We start from the raw sequence: 17,512 nt of genomic DNA on the forward strand, positions 1-17,512 counted from the left end.
CTTCCTTCCTTCCTTCCTTCCTTCCTTCCTTCCTTCCTTCCTTCCTTCCTTCCTTCCTTCCTTCCTTTATGGTCTTTATACATACCGAAAAATGCACCACCCAGGCGTCCCTCAAGTCTCTTTTTACTATAGGTCCTCCCCCTCTTTTTTAGGTCTTGGGCACCTGGGTGGCTCAGTTGGTTGGGCATCTGCCTTCAGCTCAGGTCATGATCTCAGGGTCCTGGGATCGAGTCCTACATTGGGCTCCCGGTTCAGTGGAGAGCCTGCTTCTCCCTCACCCTCTGCTGCTCCCCCTGTGTGTGCTCTCTCACTCACTCACTCTCTCTCTCTCTCAAATAATGAAATAAAATCTTAAAAAAAAAAAAAAGAAACTAGGTCATGTATCCTGTAGAGTTTGCCACAGTCAGGATTTTGCTGATTATACCCCTTGGTACCATTTAACAGGTTTCTCTGTCCTATGTATTTCTTGTAAACTGATAGTTGGACCTGTAGGCTTGATTCGTTTTAGTGTGATTACTTCTTAGGTGATGTGCAATGACTTCTTTAAACCCTGAATACGATGGTCTTTTTCCATTTTTTTCTCTTCCTCAATCTCTTGTGGCACTCGATACTATTAAGCTTGGCACGGGGCATTTCTTCTTTCGTGACATTCTCTTCTCTCTTGTTATTTCTTGGATAAGATGGAGAGGCAGCATCATGCCTGCCAGTCAGCTTCCATTATGAACTGAAATTCAACACCTTTATTATAGGAAAAAAACAATTAAAATATGTCTCATTAATGGTTGACTCTAACACATTAGTTACGATCAGGCCATTGGTGGAGTTCCTTAAAGGCCTAATTTGTCGTCATAGAAGGAAGAACAAAATGTTGTCTGTGGTTATAGGTTGTAGTGAAGTTGACCTGAAAATATAATTTTTCTCTTCTGTAGCTCTTCCTCATTCGCTAATTTCCTTCTGAGATCCAGTCAGAGAGAAGGACCCAATTACGGTTGTTTCTTAAGCTTTATAGGGCACAGGGATTCAAAGTGCACCATTGCTCAGATTTTAAGCAGACTTCTTGCATATCCTTTGCAGATACCTTTGATTCACCGTTCACTTTAAACCAAAACATCCCCTCTGAACCTAAGCTATTCTTATTTCCCAGGGTGGGGTAATCATGACACTTTCTGGAAAATCTCCCAAACACAGCGTTTCAAGCACACTTTTCATCTTCTCAAGGCAAGACAATCACCGACATAATAATAATATGCACTTCATAATAAAACATGAAATTATCTAGTTTCCATTAGCATATCGATAGAGTCTATCTTTGGATTACCTTCAGTCCTTTTTATGATCTTGTTTTTAAATATCTTTCACAGATATTGATCCTAGGAATGGAATACCAAAGTTAACTCCAGGAGATAATCCATATATGTACCCAGAACAGAGTAAAGACTTCCACAAAGCAGGATCAACTCTCCCACCAGTGAATTTCTCCATGTAAGTGTATGTGAATAGTAGGGTTAGCTTGTTAATTTTAAAGGAATTGTATCTCTCTGTACTATATATGTTATAATTCATAAGAAGTACATTCCAACAAAACATGGTTGCTGACAGTTCCTAAAAAAGTTCATCTCTAGGGATGCCTGGATGGCTCATTTGGTTAAGCATCTGCCTTCCACTCAGGTTATGAACCCAGTGTCCTGGGATCGATCCCGTGTCGGGCACCCTGCTCAGGGGAGCCTGCTTCTCCCTCTGCCTGCCGCTCCCCATGCTTATACTCTCTCTCTGACAAATAAATAAAATCTTTAAAAAAAACCGTTCATCTCTAGTTCCTTAGTGTCCACACACATGCGTGTGTGTAATTGAAATTATACACAGGATCTTGACTACAAAAAGGAGGTTGTTAATTTTGTCCCAATCGTTATTACCACAAATCTGAAGACTTTTCAGTTTCATACTGAATCAGGTTATTGGTGACTACTGTTTGGATTGATGTACACTTGGAACTAAACTTAGACCAAAGCGGTTGAGGAGAAAGGGAGGTTCATTAAGTTAAAAGAAATATAGTTGGTATATTACATTAATATTTTAAAAAATTACTCATGTTTGGTTTAATGATGTTTAGTAAAAATTATAATAAGAATTATGACCTTTACAGTTGTGAAGCCCCTAGGTGCCCATTAAAACCAGAAAATAAGACATTTTCTTGAATATGATGATGCATTGATCTCTCTGCTGTAGAAGCCATACCAATCATACAGTTGTCTGTTCTGTTTTTCAGAGTGCCTTATGAAAAGAAATACGATACTTTTATTCCACTTGAGCCTCTTCCACAAATTCCTACGTGAGTTCTCTTACTATGTTTTCATATTATCCGATCTTTATGAAGTTATCGGTTATTTACAGGTTTCTCGGTGGAGGAGCTCATAGACACCCAACAGAGAGGGACCTTTGGTATCCCAGCAGGTGGGGCAGTGTGTATGGAGGGTTTTTGGTGAGACACTTGGAGGGCAAGTGCTGTGGAGTCTGGCAGATGGGTCGCCCACATCTTCAGCCGATAAGATGGACAGCCCGCCAGAGGCCCTGTGTTGTGCTAGGTATGCACTGTGGGGGGTTTATATGGAGCAAAAAGACAGGGTCCCTGATTTCCAAAACCCAAGCGTTGTTGGAAAAGAAAGACCCATGCTTAAATGAGTGCAACCAGGGAGGATGGTTAGAGCTTGAAGAGGCAGAGAAAAAGCCATCGGAATGCTTGAGGGAAGTAACATCCCTCTGATCTCATATTTTAAGTTCAGCTCCATTCTGAACCTCATTTATTTGCCCAAGTAGGGTTTAGACCTAGAAAATGATATGTGTCAGTATAAAAAATTTCACTTTCCAGGGGTTCCCGGGTGGTTCAGTGGGTTAGATGACAGACTCTTGATTTTGGCTTGGGTGATGATCTCAGGGTCCTGGGATTGAGCCTGCGTCAGGCTCCCTGCTCAGTGGGAGTCTGCTTGTCTTCCTCTACTCCTCCCTTTGCCCCTCCCCTGCTTGTGTGTGTGTGCTTTCTCTCTCTCTCTCAAATAAATAAATAAATCTTAAAATAATTTCACTTTTTAAAAAAATTATTTATTTATTTGAGAGAGAGAGAGAGCACGAGTGGGGAGGTAGGGGCAGAGGGAGAGGGAGAAGCAGACTCCCCACTAAGCAGGGAGCCTGATGCAGGGCTCAGTCTGAGGACCCTGAGATCATGACCCAAGCTGAAGGCAGACATTTAACTGACTGAGCCACCCAGGTGCCCTCCAAAATTTCACTTTCTTTCTTTTTTTTTTTTTTTAAAGATTTTATTTATTTATTTGAGAGAGAGAGAATGAGAGACAGAGAGCACGAGAGGGAGGAGGGTCAGAGGGAGAAGCAGACTCCCTGCTGAGCAGGGAGCCCGATGCGGGACTCGATCCCGGGACTCCAGGATCATGACCTGAGCCGAAGGCAGTCGCTTAACCGACTGAGCCACCCAGGAGCCCCAAAATTTCACTTTCTAATACAAAACAGTCTCACATAAGTATGGCTAGAGTGGGCAAGTGACCCACTGTCTGACCCACCAGAGTCCAGCTGGGAGACCAAACCCTGGAGCTCAGTGGAAATAAAAGCCTTTTATTCCAAACCTGGGAGCTTTAATACCTTCATGATACTGCATTATTACTTGAGGCACATAATTGGGGCCTCTCATGTCTGTACTGTACACTTTTTGTAAACACTCTTCTAGAATATTTAAAATAAAAGTAATTGCCAGGGCACAAACTAAGTCTTTATACACTTAAGAAGACGGAAATCGTATCAAGTATCTTTTGTGACCATGATGGTGTGAAAATAGAAATCAATTACAAGAGGAAATCTGGAAGATTCACAAATATAATGAAGACTAAACATGCTCCTGAGCAACCAATGGGTCAAAGAAGAATTAAAAAGAGGAATAAAAAATACTTTCAGACAAATGAAAATGGAAATACAACATATCAAAACTTATGGTATGCAGCAAAAGCAGGTTTAAAAGAGAAGTTTATAGTAATAAATGCCTATGTTAAGAAAAAAGAAAGATATCAAATGAACAACCTAACTTTACACCTCAAGGAACTAGAAAAAGAAGAACAAACTAAACCCAAAGTTGTTAGAAGGAAGGAGATAACAAAAACCAGAGGGGAAATAAATGAAATAGAGACTAAAAAGACAATAGAAAAAAATCAATGAAAGTAAGAGCTTTTAAAATTTTTTTTATTTATTTACTAATTTTAATGATTTTATTTATTTGAGAGAGAGAGAGAGAGTGCTCGCACGAGCAGAGGGGAGGGTCAGAGGGAGAGGGAGAAGCAGACTCCCTGCTGAGCAGGGAACCCGATGCTGGGCTCAATCCCAGGACCCTGGGATCCCGACCTGAGCCAAAGGCAGACGCTTAACGACTGAGCCACCCAGGTGCCCCAGCCCCTCTATTTTTTTTTTTTTAAATAATCACTATGCCTAATGTGGGGCTTGAACTCATGACCCCTAGATCAAGAGTTGCATGCTCTACTGACTGAGCCAGCCAGGTGCCCCTCTTTTTCTATTTTTTGAATGGGATGTTTAATTCATTTTTAAATTCTTTAATTTTTCTTAATATCTATACTGAAGGTTATGAAAGTGCCTCTGTCCACTGCTTTGCTTATATGTTGTAAATTTTGATGTGTAGATTAGCCTCATATATATATATATATATATTTTTTTTTTTTTTTGGAGAGGGAGAGATAGGGGGGCAGAGGGAGAGGAAATCTTAAGCAGACTTCATGCCCAGCGCAGAGCCCAACTCAGGGCTTGATTTCACAGCCCTGAGATCATGACTGAGCCAAAATTAAGAGTTGGACATTTAACCGACTGAGCTACCCAGGTGCCCCAGATTATCCTTATTTTTTAAAGAATTCTGCAGTTTGTGTTGGTCTCTTCCTTTCGGCTAAAGAATTACTTAATAGATTTAAAATTTCCGAGTGGAAGAGGTTTTTGATTTTTATTTTGTAATTCATTTTTACTTTTATCACCTAATGACCAGAAAATATTGTTTTTATTATTTTTATTTTATGGAACTTACCAACTTTTCATTGTGACCTAATACATACTCAATTTGGGGACTGTCTCTACATACCTTTGAAGGTGTGTCTACTTCATCAGGATGCAAAGTTAGATACATACCCAGAAGATTTACCTTTTTGGGTTTTTTAGAAGATTTTATTTATTTATTTATTGTGCACGAGAGAGAGGGAGAGTGTGTAAGTGGGAGGGAGAGGGAGAGGGATAGGGAAAGAGAATCTGAAGCAGACTCTGCACTCAGGGCAGAGCCCAATGCGGGTCTTGATCTCATGACTGGGAGATCATGACCTGACCTAAAACCAAGAGTTGGATGCTTAATCGACTGAGCCACCCAGGCACTCCAGATTTATCATTTTGATTAAAATTGTTCATTTGGCCTAGCTTGGACTGAAAATGGGTCTGTTAATGTATATCTATCTTTATTGTTAACTGTAGCCATTAACATTATAAAAATGTCTTCTTTTTAGACAAACCAAAACCAGACTCTTAACTGTAGAGAACAAACTGGTGGTTACCAGAGGGGAGGTGGGTGGGGGGAGATGGAGTGAAACAGGTGATGGGGATTAAGGCGTGCACCTGTCATGATGAGCACTGAGTAATGTATAGAATTGTTGAATTACTATATTGTACACCTGAAACAAATATAACACTGTAAACTGCACTGGAATTAAAATTTTTAAAAATCTTCTTTTTCTCATTTAATGCTTTTTGTCCTGTATTATACATTGCCAGATATTCAGATTATAATTCTTACTTTGTTTTGTTTGCATTTGACTAATATACCTTTACCCATTCTTTTGTTTTTAGACTTTCAAATCACTTTGTTTTAGGTCTGTCTTTTACACACAGAGTTGGATTTTGCTTTTGTGAGCCAAACTGAAAATTGTTTTCTTTTTTCTTTTTTTTTTTTGAAAATTGTTTTCTTTAATAGCTGAATGAAGGGGCGCCTGGGTGGCTCAGTCACTTAAGCATCCAAGACTCTCGATTTCGGCTCAGGCCATGATCTCGGGGTTGTGAGATAGAGCTCTGCGCTAACTGGGGAGTCTGCTTGAAATTCTCTCTCCCTCTCCCTCTGCCCCTCCCCCCACTCACGTGCGCACGCATGCGCTCTCTCTCTAAAATAAAAAAATAAATCTTTAAAAAAATAGGTGAATTAAGATCATTTGAATTAATGATTTGATTTCAATTCTATCATAATATTTTGTTACACTTATTATGTGTATTATATTATTTTTACCATGAGTCTGTTTTCTTTGATTGCTTCAACAAAAGTTAAAAAAATGATTTCTTTTGATCTTAAGGAATGCTTGTGGTTTTGTTCTAGTGATTCCTTTTTATGCTAGTATCTTCTATATTGCCCAAATAAGGTCCTGCTGGTCTTATTTGGGCTTCTGCTATTGGTTTGTCAGCTTTACATGATATCCTTGACTCCCACCTATTACCTATGTGGTAATCCCTTTTCCTTCCTGCAGGGACTTCCCCATCCCTAGCAGATTTATCAGGGTATTCTTCCCAATCATGGTGCATTTCTCCCCAAATGTATGAAAATTGTAGCTACCAAAAGAGGAAAAGATTCTTCATCTCTTTTCTCTGACTCATCCCAGGAGTCACAGAATTCCTGGTACCTCTTGGAACATACACAGTATAGTCCAGCATATGTCCTTTCAAATCTCTGCAGACTTGGGAGGGTGCCGGGGGTCTGCATTAGCTGAGGCCACAGCAAAACAACAGAAGACACACTCAGGTGGGATTCTGAAGAGAGCTTAATGAAAGGACTGTTTACAGATGAGTGAACAGGTCAAGGGACATTATAGGGAAGGGCGAAGCCCCCCTGAGGCTCTCTCCAGTGGGCAGCTATTACCACTCCCAGGTCTGAACAGCAAGAAGAGTGATCTTGTTGCCCAGCTTGGTGGGAAATGGAGAAGGGCTGTCCAGAAGGGGTTGTGGCAGTGGAGAGTGCAGCTGTGGCCAGAACTGGGGTTCCTCAGGAGATGAGCGGGAGTAGAAGAGCTAGGTGAGAAATACCCCAACCTCTGCTTGCTTTCTGGTCTCCTGCTGGTGCCTCCAACGTGTTAGGGGCACATGGTGGGGTCAAGGTGATGCAAGTTTCAGGGGTCAGCTCTCTGGGCAGAGAAGGGCAGAAAAGAGGTCTGGGTTTGGGAGAGAGGGGAATGCTGAACAACTAACATGGTGTTTTATTTCGTCACTGGTCTCCTAAATTGGAGGCCTTCTTACTTTTGAGGATGCAGTACCATATCCCTTGAAGGTGTTTGTACATTTCGCAGCAGACAAACTCAAACCCAGCTGTTGTTTTCTTTCCACAGCTTGCCTTTCTGGGTGAAGGAGAAGGCCAACAAGCTGCAGAATGAGATAAGAGAGGTTGAGGAGCTTGACAATTGGCAACCAGCATCCCCCTTGATGCACGGTTTACTCCTTCCTGGTGGGTTAAAGAACCTTCAAAGAATAGTATAAAAACTGGAGGCAAGCACAGAAGAGCAGGCTTTTGAGAGGCTTCGCGGTGGAGAGGAGAGAAGACAAAGCCTCTCCCGGAGTGGATGGTGTCCTTTGCCCCAACGTGGTTCCTTGGGCCTATGTCACGGCCACGCATCGCTGGTTGAGTATGTTGGTTGAGCACTGTTAGTCTTGTAACAGAGCACAGCCTTTAACTCCGTGCCTCTATCCACAGGTTCTTTGGATTCTGCAAGGTGATCCTGAACAGACACAGGCCCATAGAGCATGTACTGACTGTAGTCTGGAGAGCCTCTTTCAATTGATTGCTTCTGTCAGTGTGACTGCTCTAAATCAAATGTTTGCCTTTGATGAGTAATCACTGTGCTTTGCTCTTTTTAACTTTATATTTTGAAAAACTTTCAAACTTTACAGAAAAGTCATGAGACTCATACAATGAACAAATACCTACGTATCCTTCACCCAGAATCTACAATTGTTAACATTTGTCAAACTTTGTGCATTCTTTCTCTCTCTTTCATTACTCTTATTATTTTGTGGAATTATTTGAGAGTGAGTGGCCGACATCATAACCCTTTACTCCTACATACTATATACTTCAGTATGTATCTCCTAAGGTCAGGGATCTTCTCCAACAGTTGCAATACAAATATTGAAGTCAGGGAACTTAACATTGATGCAGTTCTACTGGTAGATAGCCCACCTTCAGTTTTATTCAGTTAAATTTACTTTTCGAAAGATGCTCTCAAATCAATGGTAAAATGCAGACACGGAGCTTTCATTAATTTGGTAAAATTGTTCTCATTTTATTAATACTATTTGAGATTTTCTCTACTATTCGCTTGGTACGTGTTGGAAAAATGTGAAGGCTGGATCTGCACAGGTAATTCATACCATCCTCCTGCAACTCCATTCCCCATTTCTGTAGCATTTGTCCACCCAGTTATGCAGGACTGAAGCTCAATGAGGACCCAGTCCTGAGTCTTTTTTTTTTTTTTTAAAGATTTTATTTATTTATTCATGAGAGACAGAGAGAGAGACAGAGGCAGAGGGAGAAGCAGACTCCCCGCGGAGCAGGGAGCCCGATGTGGGACTCGATCCCAGGACCCTGGGATCATGACCTGAGCCGAAGGCAGACGCTTAACTGACTGAGCCACCCAGGTGTCCCCCAGTCCTGAGTCTTAAGGCCTTTCATCAATCAGGCAAGAAGCAAATATTTGGAGAAAAAGATGGGAACAAAAGCCAACTGTATACAGTCAGGCTGTGACCCTCCGCAGTCAAGCCAGTGACTCAGCATCTTCGTAGCCAATCTGCTCTACTAAGGAGACTTCGCTGGTTGGCTAATGAGGGCTGCAGGTCTGGTCTCCCCAAACCTCAAAATGGGAAGAGAGAACTGGGGCCCAGACTGACACTCAAAATGCCCAAGACACAGATATGGTTTCTTTCCCTGTCAAAGCATTATTTCTAGCCATAGCCGAAGTAAATGAAGCAGGTTTAGAACACAGTACATTCCTGGTCTCTTCATACTGGCCTTTGGACCTACTAACAGAGAACATGATGGTCATACCACCAGCAACTGTGTCTGACCACTCCTTGGGTTGACATCAACATGCCTCTGTGCTGATTCTCTTGTCCCTGGGACACAAAGCTCACCCCTAACAAAATCCAGAAAAGAAAATAAAACCAAACAATTTAGGAAAGGAAAGAAGAGGTTGCCAACAGATTTTCTCAAATACGTCCACTCCTGAAAAAAATAATTTTTTGTGCTTCTATGAGTTAAAATATAAAAAAGTCAGTTGCGACCACCCGTGTGGATGCATAATGGAGAACACAATATAAATGCAAAAAGTGATTCTGCAGGAATTTCCAGATGGGATTATCTAAGTGGAACAGGAAACTGCTCTCAGAGGGGACTCTGGTGTTTTGGAGGGAAGAAGTCCTACACAGCAAAGGTATTAAGAAAAAGAACCAAAGTACAGTTTCAGAAGATGAATAGCAGCCTCTAGATTTCAAAGAGGTCTACATAATTCCTACACGCGGCTCTAAACCAAAGTAGATAGGATTAAAAAAGAAAACTATTGAATAATTGACCTCCTGGAGTTGTAGTGCTACATTCCATCTCCTGGAAATCAGGGCAATTTTCACTGGATTTGGGGTGCTCTGTGGGCACATCTCAGTGGCCAGGTCTTAGACTCCTTGGCATTGCCAACAGCCAGCAGGTGAGGAGTTCCATTGCTAACTTTGGGCAGGACATAAATGCATGTGCATGCATCTTTTGGGGAGACTAAGGCATAGAACAAATGGCCAAGTGGCAAAACTATGTGGGTGTCCTAGCTTTTCCAGTCGTCCTTTCTAGGCTCAAAAATGTTGGACCTTTTTTTTAAATTATTAAAAAAAAAAATTTTTTTTTAAAAGATTTTATTTATTTATTTTGACAGAGAGAGACACAGCAAGAGAGGGAACACAAGCAGGGGGAGTGGGAGAGGGAGAAGCAGGCTCCTTGCTGAGCAGGGAGCCCGATGCGGGGCTCGATCCCAGGACCCTGGGATCATGACCTGAGCCGAAGGCAGACGCTTAACGACTGAGCCACCCAGGTGCCCCCAATGTTGGACCTTTTAAGGTGTGACGTTCCCCTTCCCCTCACTTTAGGTCCTCGATAAATAGCATGTGTGTGCAGGTGTGCATGTGGGTGTGTGCGTGTGTTCATTTCCTTAAATAACTGCAGCTCGAAGGCTTAATAGAAACAACTTGTACGTGACATTTCCAAGTAAATGCACTAGAGTAACAACTTGACGTTGTACACAAGGTATTCTAATTTCAGATCCTGGGAAAAATGAAAACTGGCTCCTGTGGCCTGGCGGGAATATTCTGTTTAGTGCTAGTGGCTCTGAAGTCCAAATAAGCTAACTGAAGACCATTCCAAGGCTGTTTCTGTAGTCTCTGCACTCTCAGTTGTCAAAATGTTAAGATTTTAGAATGTTAAACCTTTATAATTGCACACACGGTTTATGAATATTCTGTATAATTCCTTTCATTGTCTACGTTTCCAGTATGAGGTACCCAGTTTGATTAGATCGTTTCCTTTTGCTCTTCGGCATTTAGCCCTCAAAAGCTGGGCGGATAAAAGCCTTGTTTATAGGATTTGACTTGCTGAAGTATGTTAGAGCTGGAGCTCCTCCAGATTATGCCAGTGACTGAGAGGCTGGAAAATCAGGACAGAGTGATGCCTTGACCTGAAACTTAGCAACGGGCTTGATGTGGGATGGTGTACCTCTTAGGGGGTCTACTGGCTAGGTTCCCAGTAGGCTCTGGGAAAGGACACGGGAGCCCATTTGGTGTCCTTCCAATGCTGGGGAACTCTAGGAAGGATTATGGTGTGAGCTTACCCTGGGGATGAGGGGGCCCTTACTGACTTGAGGAGCCAACACTGAGGCTCTCAAACCTGGACTTTGTAAGAAATACATATGTGAGAAGTAAACATTTCTTAAGGTGCATGGAGGGACCCAGCCTCATATCAAACGAGAAGCCAAATATCCCAATGATTTGTCTTCTGAGGAAATGCGTTGGTCTCCACCAAATAGGGGAACGAGGTGGGGGCAGTTTTCAGTGGTGATGGGGTGTGCACGTGGCTCAGATCATCTGGTTAGAAATGTGTTCTTTTCTTTGGGTACAGTGTGGGTTGGAGTAGAAATCGGGGTCCTTTTAGAAAGGGAGGGCAGAACGGACACATGAGGCATAATTATACTAAAAATTATGTTTTTTATTTGAAATTCAAATTTAACTGGGAGTTCTGTATTTTTATTTGCTAAATCTGGCAACTTACAGAAGTGGCACAAAGGAGATGGATTTGAGGTCTAACTAGGAGGTAAAAGTGCAAGACTTTGAGATAACTTGGATATGGTTGGGGTGGGGGGAGTCATGGGAAAAGGACAAATGGCCACAAGGTAGATGGTGGTGCTCTTGCCAGGGTGACATGTGGTGTCCAGCCCATGTGGTATCTTTATTTATTTATTTATTTATTTATTTATTTATTTGACAGAGAAAGACACAGCAAGAGAAGGAACACAAGCAGGGGGAGTGGGAGAGGGAGAAGCAGGCTTCCCGCCGAGCAGGGGGCCCGATGTGGGGCTCGATCATGACCTGGGATCATGACCTGAGTCGAAGGCAGACGCTTAACGACTGAGCCACCCAGGTGCCCCAAGCCCATGTGGTATCTTTATACACTTAGAGAAAGATGCCATCTTGGTGGACACAGTCCTGTGGATGCACTGCTTGGTAAGCAGCGTGCAAACTAGATTTCAGCCTCCTTTTGTCCCTTGTGCAGTGAACTACTTATACTACCATACGTGGCAGCCTGGTACTATTTACTGAAATAAGGAATGCTGGAGAAGGATAAGCTTTATGGAGGAGCTCAGTTTTGGAAAGTTGAATTTGAGGAAGCTGTGACACACACAAGTGGAACTGTTTGGGATGTAATTGCGTATATGGGTCTGGGGTCTGGTACATGAACATAGAAAAGTCTCTTGTGAGAAATATAAATCCCAAGTCTGTGCCATGTGGATGCAGGGTCTAGATATAAATTACCTGATCAGAATATTGATCCCAAACCGAGAAATAAGCTCAAAAAGACTGTTGAGCCTCTGTGTCCTGAGAAAAAACAAAATCTTTTTGGGAACATTTTGCCACCTCAGGACACAGGGGACTTCCTAGAAATAATGAATATGAGTACCCGAGGGGAAAAAAAATTACAAACTACAACTGGATCCACCACAAAGAATTGTCAGTAAGTGAAATCCAAGCCAATTTAGCATCATGGTATGAATTACTAGCATTTAGGGTAATGGAATACCATTTCTACCCAGACATTAGCCTCTTCTTACATTAGCTGAGGAGTTTCTAAAGGGAAGGGAGAGGCTTAGGGGTAGCAATCTGGTAGACAGGGCAGGGCTAGAGGTTTTGTCTTGAAGTTATATTTGCAAAGTAGCACAGTGTTTCTACTGAAATTCCATCTGCTTATTTGGGGAGATGATGAAGGTTTTGAGGGTGGCTATCCCCAGCCCTTAATGGCTTGGTATTGTCACAGGCTTCTGACCCTAACTTTAGCCCTTTCCTGCACAGTGTGATGGTAAAAACAAGAAGGAAACTAGAATTTTGATTGTTTTCTTGGCTAAGCAAAGTTGGCCTAGTCAGAGCCGGCTCCTCAGGAAGGAATGAGAGGTGGGAAAATGTGGGACAATGCAACCTACAAACCTTCCTGCTAACATCTACTCCTTTGTGACTGGATGGACCCCCAGCTTCTTTTTCCTGGGCCAGATTTTTCCCAGTTGTGTTTCCTAAATATCAACAGATATTTTAAGAAGAAAGTTTTCCAGGGTCAAATTAGTTTGGAAATGCTATATTAAAAAGGGAGTGTAGGGACGCCTGGGTGGCTCAGTTGGTTAGGTGCCTACCTTTGGCTCAAGGCATGATCCCAGGGTCTTTGCTTGGCGAGGAGCCTACTTCTTCTGCCTGCCACTCCTTCTGCTTGTGCTCTCGCTCTCTGTCTTTCCCTCTCTAACAAATAAATAAAATCTTAAGAATAAAAAAAAGGGAGTGTATTCATTTCCTAGGGCTGCTGTACAAAGTACCACAAAGTGGGTGGCTTACAATAAGACAAATTTATTCTCTCACAGTTCAGGAGGCTGGAAGTCCAAAATCAAGGTGTCAGCAAGGTTGGTTCATCCTTGGATGCTCAAAGGGAGAAGATATTCCATGCCTTTCTTTTAGTTCCGGTGTTGCTGGCCATCCTTGGCTTTCCTTGACTTGTAGATGCATCATTCATTCCAAGCTCTGCCTTCTTTTTCATATAGGATTCTCCCTGTGTGTCTTGTCTCTTCTTCTATAAAGACACCAGTCATTGGATTAAGGTCTACCCTACTCCAATATGACTTCATCTTAACCTGATTACATCTACAGAGACAATTTCCAAATAAGGTCATGTTTACAGGCATCAGGGATTAGAACTTGGAACATATTTGTTTGGGGTGCACAATTTAACCCACAACAGGGAGAAACAAATTTCTTCATCTTACAACTTCTCTACCGGTTTTGATTTTGGCAACTGTGTAAAAGGGAGTGGATAGAGCATGCTGCTTTTTTCAAATTCAAATAATTGTAAAAAACTTGTTTATTTTTTTATTTTTTTATTTTTTAAAGATTTTATTTATTTATTTGAGACAGAGAGAATGAGAGACAGAGAGCATGAGAGGGAGGAGGGTCAGAGGGAGAAGCAGACTCCCTGCCGAGCAGGGAGCCCGATGTGGGACTCGATTCCGGGACTCCAGGATCATGACCTGAGCCGAAGGCAGTCGCTTAACCAACTGAGCCACCCAGGCGCCCCAAAACTTGTTTATTTTTAATGGAGTGTCCCCATGCAGCCAGTGCTCTGAGGAACATATGTGGGTGAGTGAGGAAGAAGTGGAATCTCTTTCTCATTAAGCTTCTGTCTAGAAATGACCACTCACTTTCTTTTTTTTTTTTTTAAAGATTTTATTTATTCATTTGAGACAGAGGGATACAGAGAGAGAGAGAGAGCATGAGCAGTGGGAGAGGCAGAGGGAGAGGGAGAAGCAGACTCCCGGCCAAGCCAGGAGCCCGATGTGGGGCTCGATCCCAGGACCCTGGGATCATGACCTGAGCCGAAGGCAGACGCTTAACCATCTGAGCCACCCAGGCGCCCCAACCACTCACTTTCTTAAAGATCGCAATGACTGTATAGTCTGGTTGCTTAATGATGGCTGCTCCTTATGGCTACCATGCCAGAGATCCTTGGCAGCCCCTGGGGTGGCAATGGCCTCTTTGTGGGGGTCCTGAGTCCTGGCTGATGAGGTTGGGGTGATATGGTGGGGGTGCTGGCCAATCCATGCCATATTGGAGGACAGCCTCTTGTATTCATGGCTATGCGGTCTGGTTTTAGACATCCTGGAACTGGCATGATGTTGCATTTTCTGAATCCTTAAGTGAGACATGCAGTCTGCATGTTCAAGGGTGCCTTGGAGGACATTTGACAGGGCTGCTTTGTTCCAGTGGGCAGGTTGTACAATGCATGCTTCTAGGGGGCACAATTTACATCGTAGACATGGTAGATCTCTTTCCTGTATTTTATCTCTTATTTCCAAAACATCAGTATTTTGTGACAATTTTCCAGCAGGTGTTAATAAAGTGCCTTGAAGAAGCACCTTTTTCTGTTTGGTACAAAGGTTCACATATAGGGTAGATGTGGTCCTGAGTGAGGAGAAACCATCATCATGGACACTTGTAATGTTAGATCTGAAATCGTTCTTGAGAGAGGATTGGTCCAAATCTGATTTGTTAGGAATCTTGCTTATAAATAATAAAAACCCAACTCCAGCTGGCTAAAGCCAGAAAGGGAACTAATCATAACTCAAGAACAGGGATACACCTAAGACCGAGGAACATACTGGATCCAGGGACTCCGGCATAGTCAGGACCTACCTCTGTTGTTTTATACTCTCCTCTCTGCTTCTCTCAATGCATCTGGAACTTGCTTTCTTCCCTTCTTAGTGTACATCATACAGAAATGTGGTGACAGACAACTCCTGGGTGTCACATGTTAGAGATTCATTGGCCAGCAGAGAGACCGGTCTTTTCTGGGTTCCAGTGTTAAAATTCCTGGTGAGGAGACTTAATTGGTTCAGCTTTGATTAGATCAATCAAATGGCCAGTGGGGTGTGTGTGTGTGTGTGTGAGAGAGAGAGAGAGAGAGAGAGAGAGAGAGAGACACATACACACACACACACACACAGAGAGAAAGAGAAGGAGAGAGTGAAAAAGAGTGAGACACTGTAGCCACAGTAACTGAGTAGATGATGGGAGCTTGGCTGGGCAGGAGGTAATGGTCACACATCCTACAGAGAAGCACTGCAAACAGAGGTCCAGAGACAGAATATGGCTTGTCACCAGTCACACAGACAGTTGATAGCAGAGGTAAGAGTGGACTGAGATCTTACATGGAGTCTGTGTGTCCTTCATAAGCCAACATTGCTTTCTCTCAACAAAGTAGTGATTTTATTGGTACAACTTCCTATTTCAAGGTAAAGAAATTTAACAAAAATGTAATCAGAAAATTCTGTAGCTTTTCCAGAAGAGGCAAATGAAGAAATGAAGAAATACAAAGAGAAAGACATTATATAAATACTCAGATGTTTCCCAGTCCACTAAATATTTTCATACCTTCCAGGGCTGGCACCAAGGGGATGTTTTGAAAGGGCAAAGGACACTGAGTGAGTCCCTGGGAGGCAGAATGGCAGTCTGACAATCTCTACCACATTGGGTTTTAGGTATGTCTCAATTAATTTGCCACCCAAATTTATGAGGTAGTTTTTAACTCCACTTTTCAGATGAGGATACTGAGACTCCGCAAAGTTATTACCCAAGCTGATGAGGGAGCCAAGATTTCAATCCAACCGGAGTTTGTCTAATACCAGTGCCTATCAATGGTAACTATCAATCCACATAGACTGAAGAGCGATGTATGACAAACTCTGACAAGATATTTTTGCAGGTTTCTGGGACAATCACCGATCATCCGGGGTTGTCCTTCTTGTAACAATAGCTGCCATTTTAGGGCGCAGTTATTATGTATCAAATACTGGGCTAGGTTTATGATCCCATTTAATCCTTAGGACAGCCCTATGAGGTTGCTATACTGTTACCTCTATTTTACAGATTAGAAAAATAGGCTTAAATAAAATATTTCCTTTTCCTGAGTAGTCTGCGAACTAATTCCTATTAGTTAAATGCTTAATAAAGTGCTAAATTAATAAATTAACAAACCTCTTCTTAGAGCCCCTGGGCCAATTTCGCACGCGTGATGTTCCCTCTCTTCGCCACTAGGTGACGTCACGACCAATCCCACCACAACCCTCCTTACTAAGAGCCACCGGCGATATCTCGCGAGAGCCGTGGTTTCCTCCATCCTGTTTTGGGCATGCGCGCGGCGTAGAGCGCTTTAAGCCAGAGGGGTTTGATGGTTTTCTATCTGTCTTCCTAGACTAGAGGTTTCACAACAGGGCACTTATTCCTTTCAGCAACCGGGTTCTCGCGAGACTTGCTACTCTGCTCACCCCCCCCCAGCTTTGCGCCTGCGCAGATCTCTTCAAACCAGAAGGTCGCGGTTGGAGGAAGTGGCGGCTTTAGGTCCCGTGGCCGCAGCGCCGTTACTACTTCAGTGAAGCTCCTCTCGGCTGCTTGCCGAGACACCCCACAGCCAAGATGCCTCGAATTATGATCAAGGGGGGCGTATGGAGGAATACCGAGGTAAGTCCCCTTTTCCCGCCGTCCGCTGCCCTCCGCCCCCTTCGGCAGCTTATGCGCACGCGCGCGGAGGTCGGGGAGGCGAGGAGGATGCCCTGCTTGGTCTGCATGGGGGGGCACCGCGGGGCGGACCCTCGGGGTCTTAATCTGGTGTCCGGCCCTGCGTTATCTGAGCACCCCAAGGACGGGGACTGTGATTTAACCACTTGACGACGTGCGAGGCACTTGTTAGGCCCTTAGTGAATATTTGTTGAATTGAGGATGTGCCCCCGCCCTTTAGGAACTCGCAGTGTGGAGGGGGCGGGGCAGGTATCAGTGAGAGTTGGTAATCTGGCACACCCCCGTCCCTCAGCCCGGGTGCGGTGCCTCTCTGATAACTCCAATATAGGGAAGTGCTGTGGCCACAACTTTGTTTCTTCGTTGACTTCCTTGCAGAGGGGAAGCAGCTTGAGTGCCAAGTTGAGAGCTCGTTTATGCCCGCAACCCTCTTGTTACCTGTTACCAAGGCATAACTTGTCTGTCATCACGACAGATCCAAGGCCTGTCTCTTCCTGTCACTCCGCCTCAGCCAGGATAGAAACCAGATAGGACAAACTGCCTACAGTAGTGTCTTTGCTTCCAGAAATGCAATGGATGATGCCAATGA

At 43.3% G+C, this 17,512-nt stretch overlaps 2 protein-coding genes across 3 annotated transcripts in view; both read left to right on the forward strand.

Annotated features, from left to right (window-relative positions):
• Positions 1-15,803, forward strand: part of SPATS1 (spermatogenesis associated serine rich 1) — a 31,537-nt gene extending 15,734 nt beyond the window's left edge. Inside the window, exons 8-11 of the mRNA XM_034990821.1 lie at positions 1,362-1,482; positions 2,267-2,329; positions 7,407-7,700; positions 15,791-15,803. Of these exons, the coding sequence (XP_034846712.1) occupies positions 1,362-1,482; positions 2,267-2,329; positions 7,407-7,554 (332 nt within the window). The 3' untranslated portion in view covers positions 7,555-7,700; positions 15,791-15,803. The remainder of the gene's footprint in view (positions 1-1,361; positions 1,483-2,266; positions 2,330-7,406; positions 7,701-15,790) is intronic.
• A 748-nt stretch (positions 15,804-16,551) lies between these two features.
• CDC5L (cell division cycle 5 like) overlaps positions 16,552-17,512 on the forward strand; it is a 47,576-nt gene continuing 46,615 nt past the window's right edge. Inside the window, exon 1 of one of the 2 annotated variants that reach the window (XM_034991584.1) lies at positions 16,552-16,869. In XM_034991584.1, the coding sequence (XP_034847475.1) occupies positions 16,825-16,869 (45 nt within the window). In that variant the 5' untranslated portion in view covers positions 16,552-16,824. The remainder of the gene's footprint in view (positions 16,870-17,512) is intronic. The other variant, XM_034991585.1, reaches the window with a different exon arrangement.

This window comes from Mirounga leonina, unplaced genomic scaffold (assembly GCF_011800145.1).
Source record: "Mirounga leonina isolate KUSES-001 unplaced genomic scaffold, KU_Mleo_1.0 Mir_53, whole genome shotgun sequence".
In the NCBI taxonomy this organism is placed as follows: Eukaryota; Metazoa; Chordata; class Mammalia; order Carnivora; family Phocidae; genus Mirounga; species Mirounga leonina.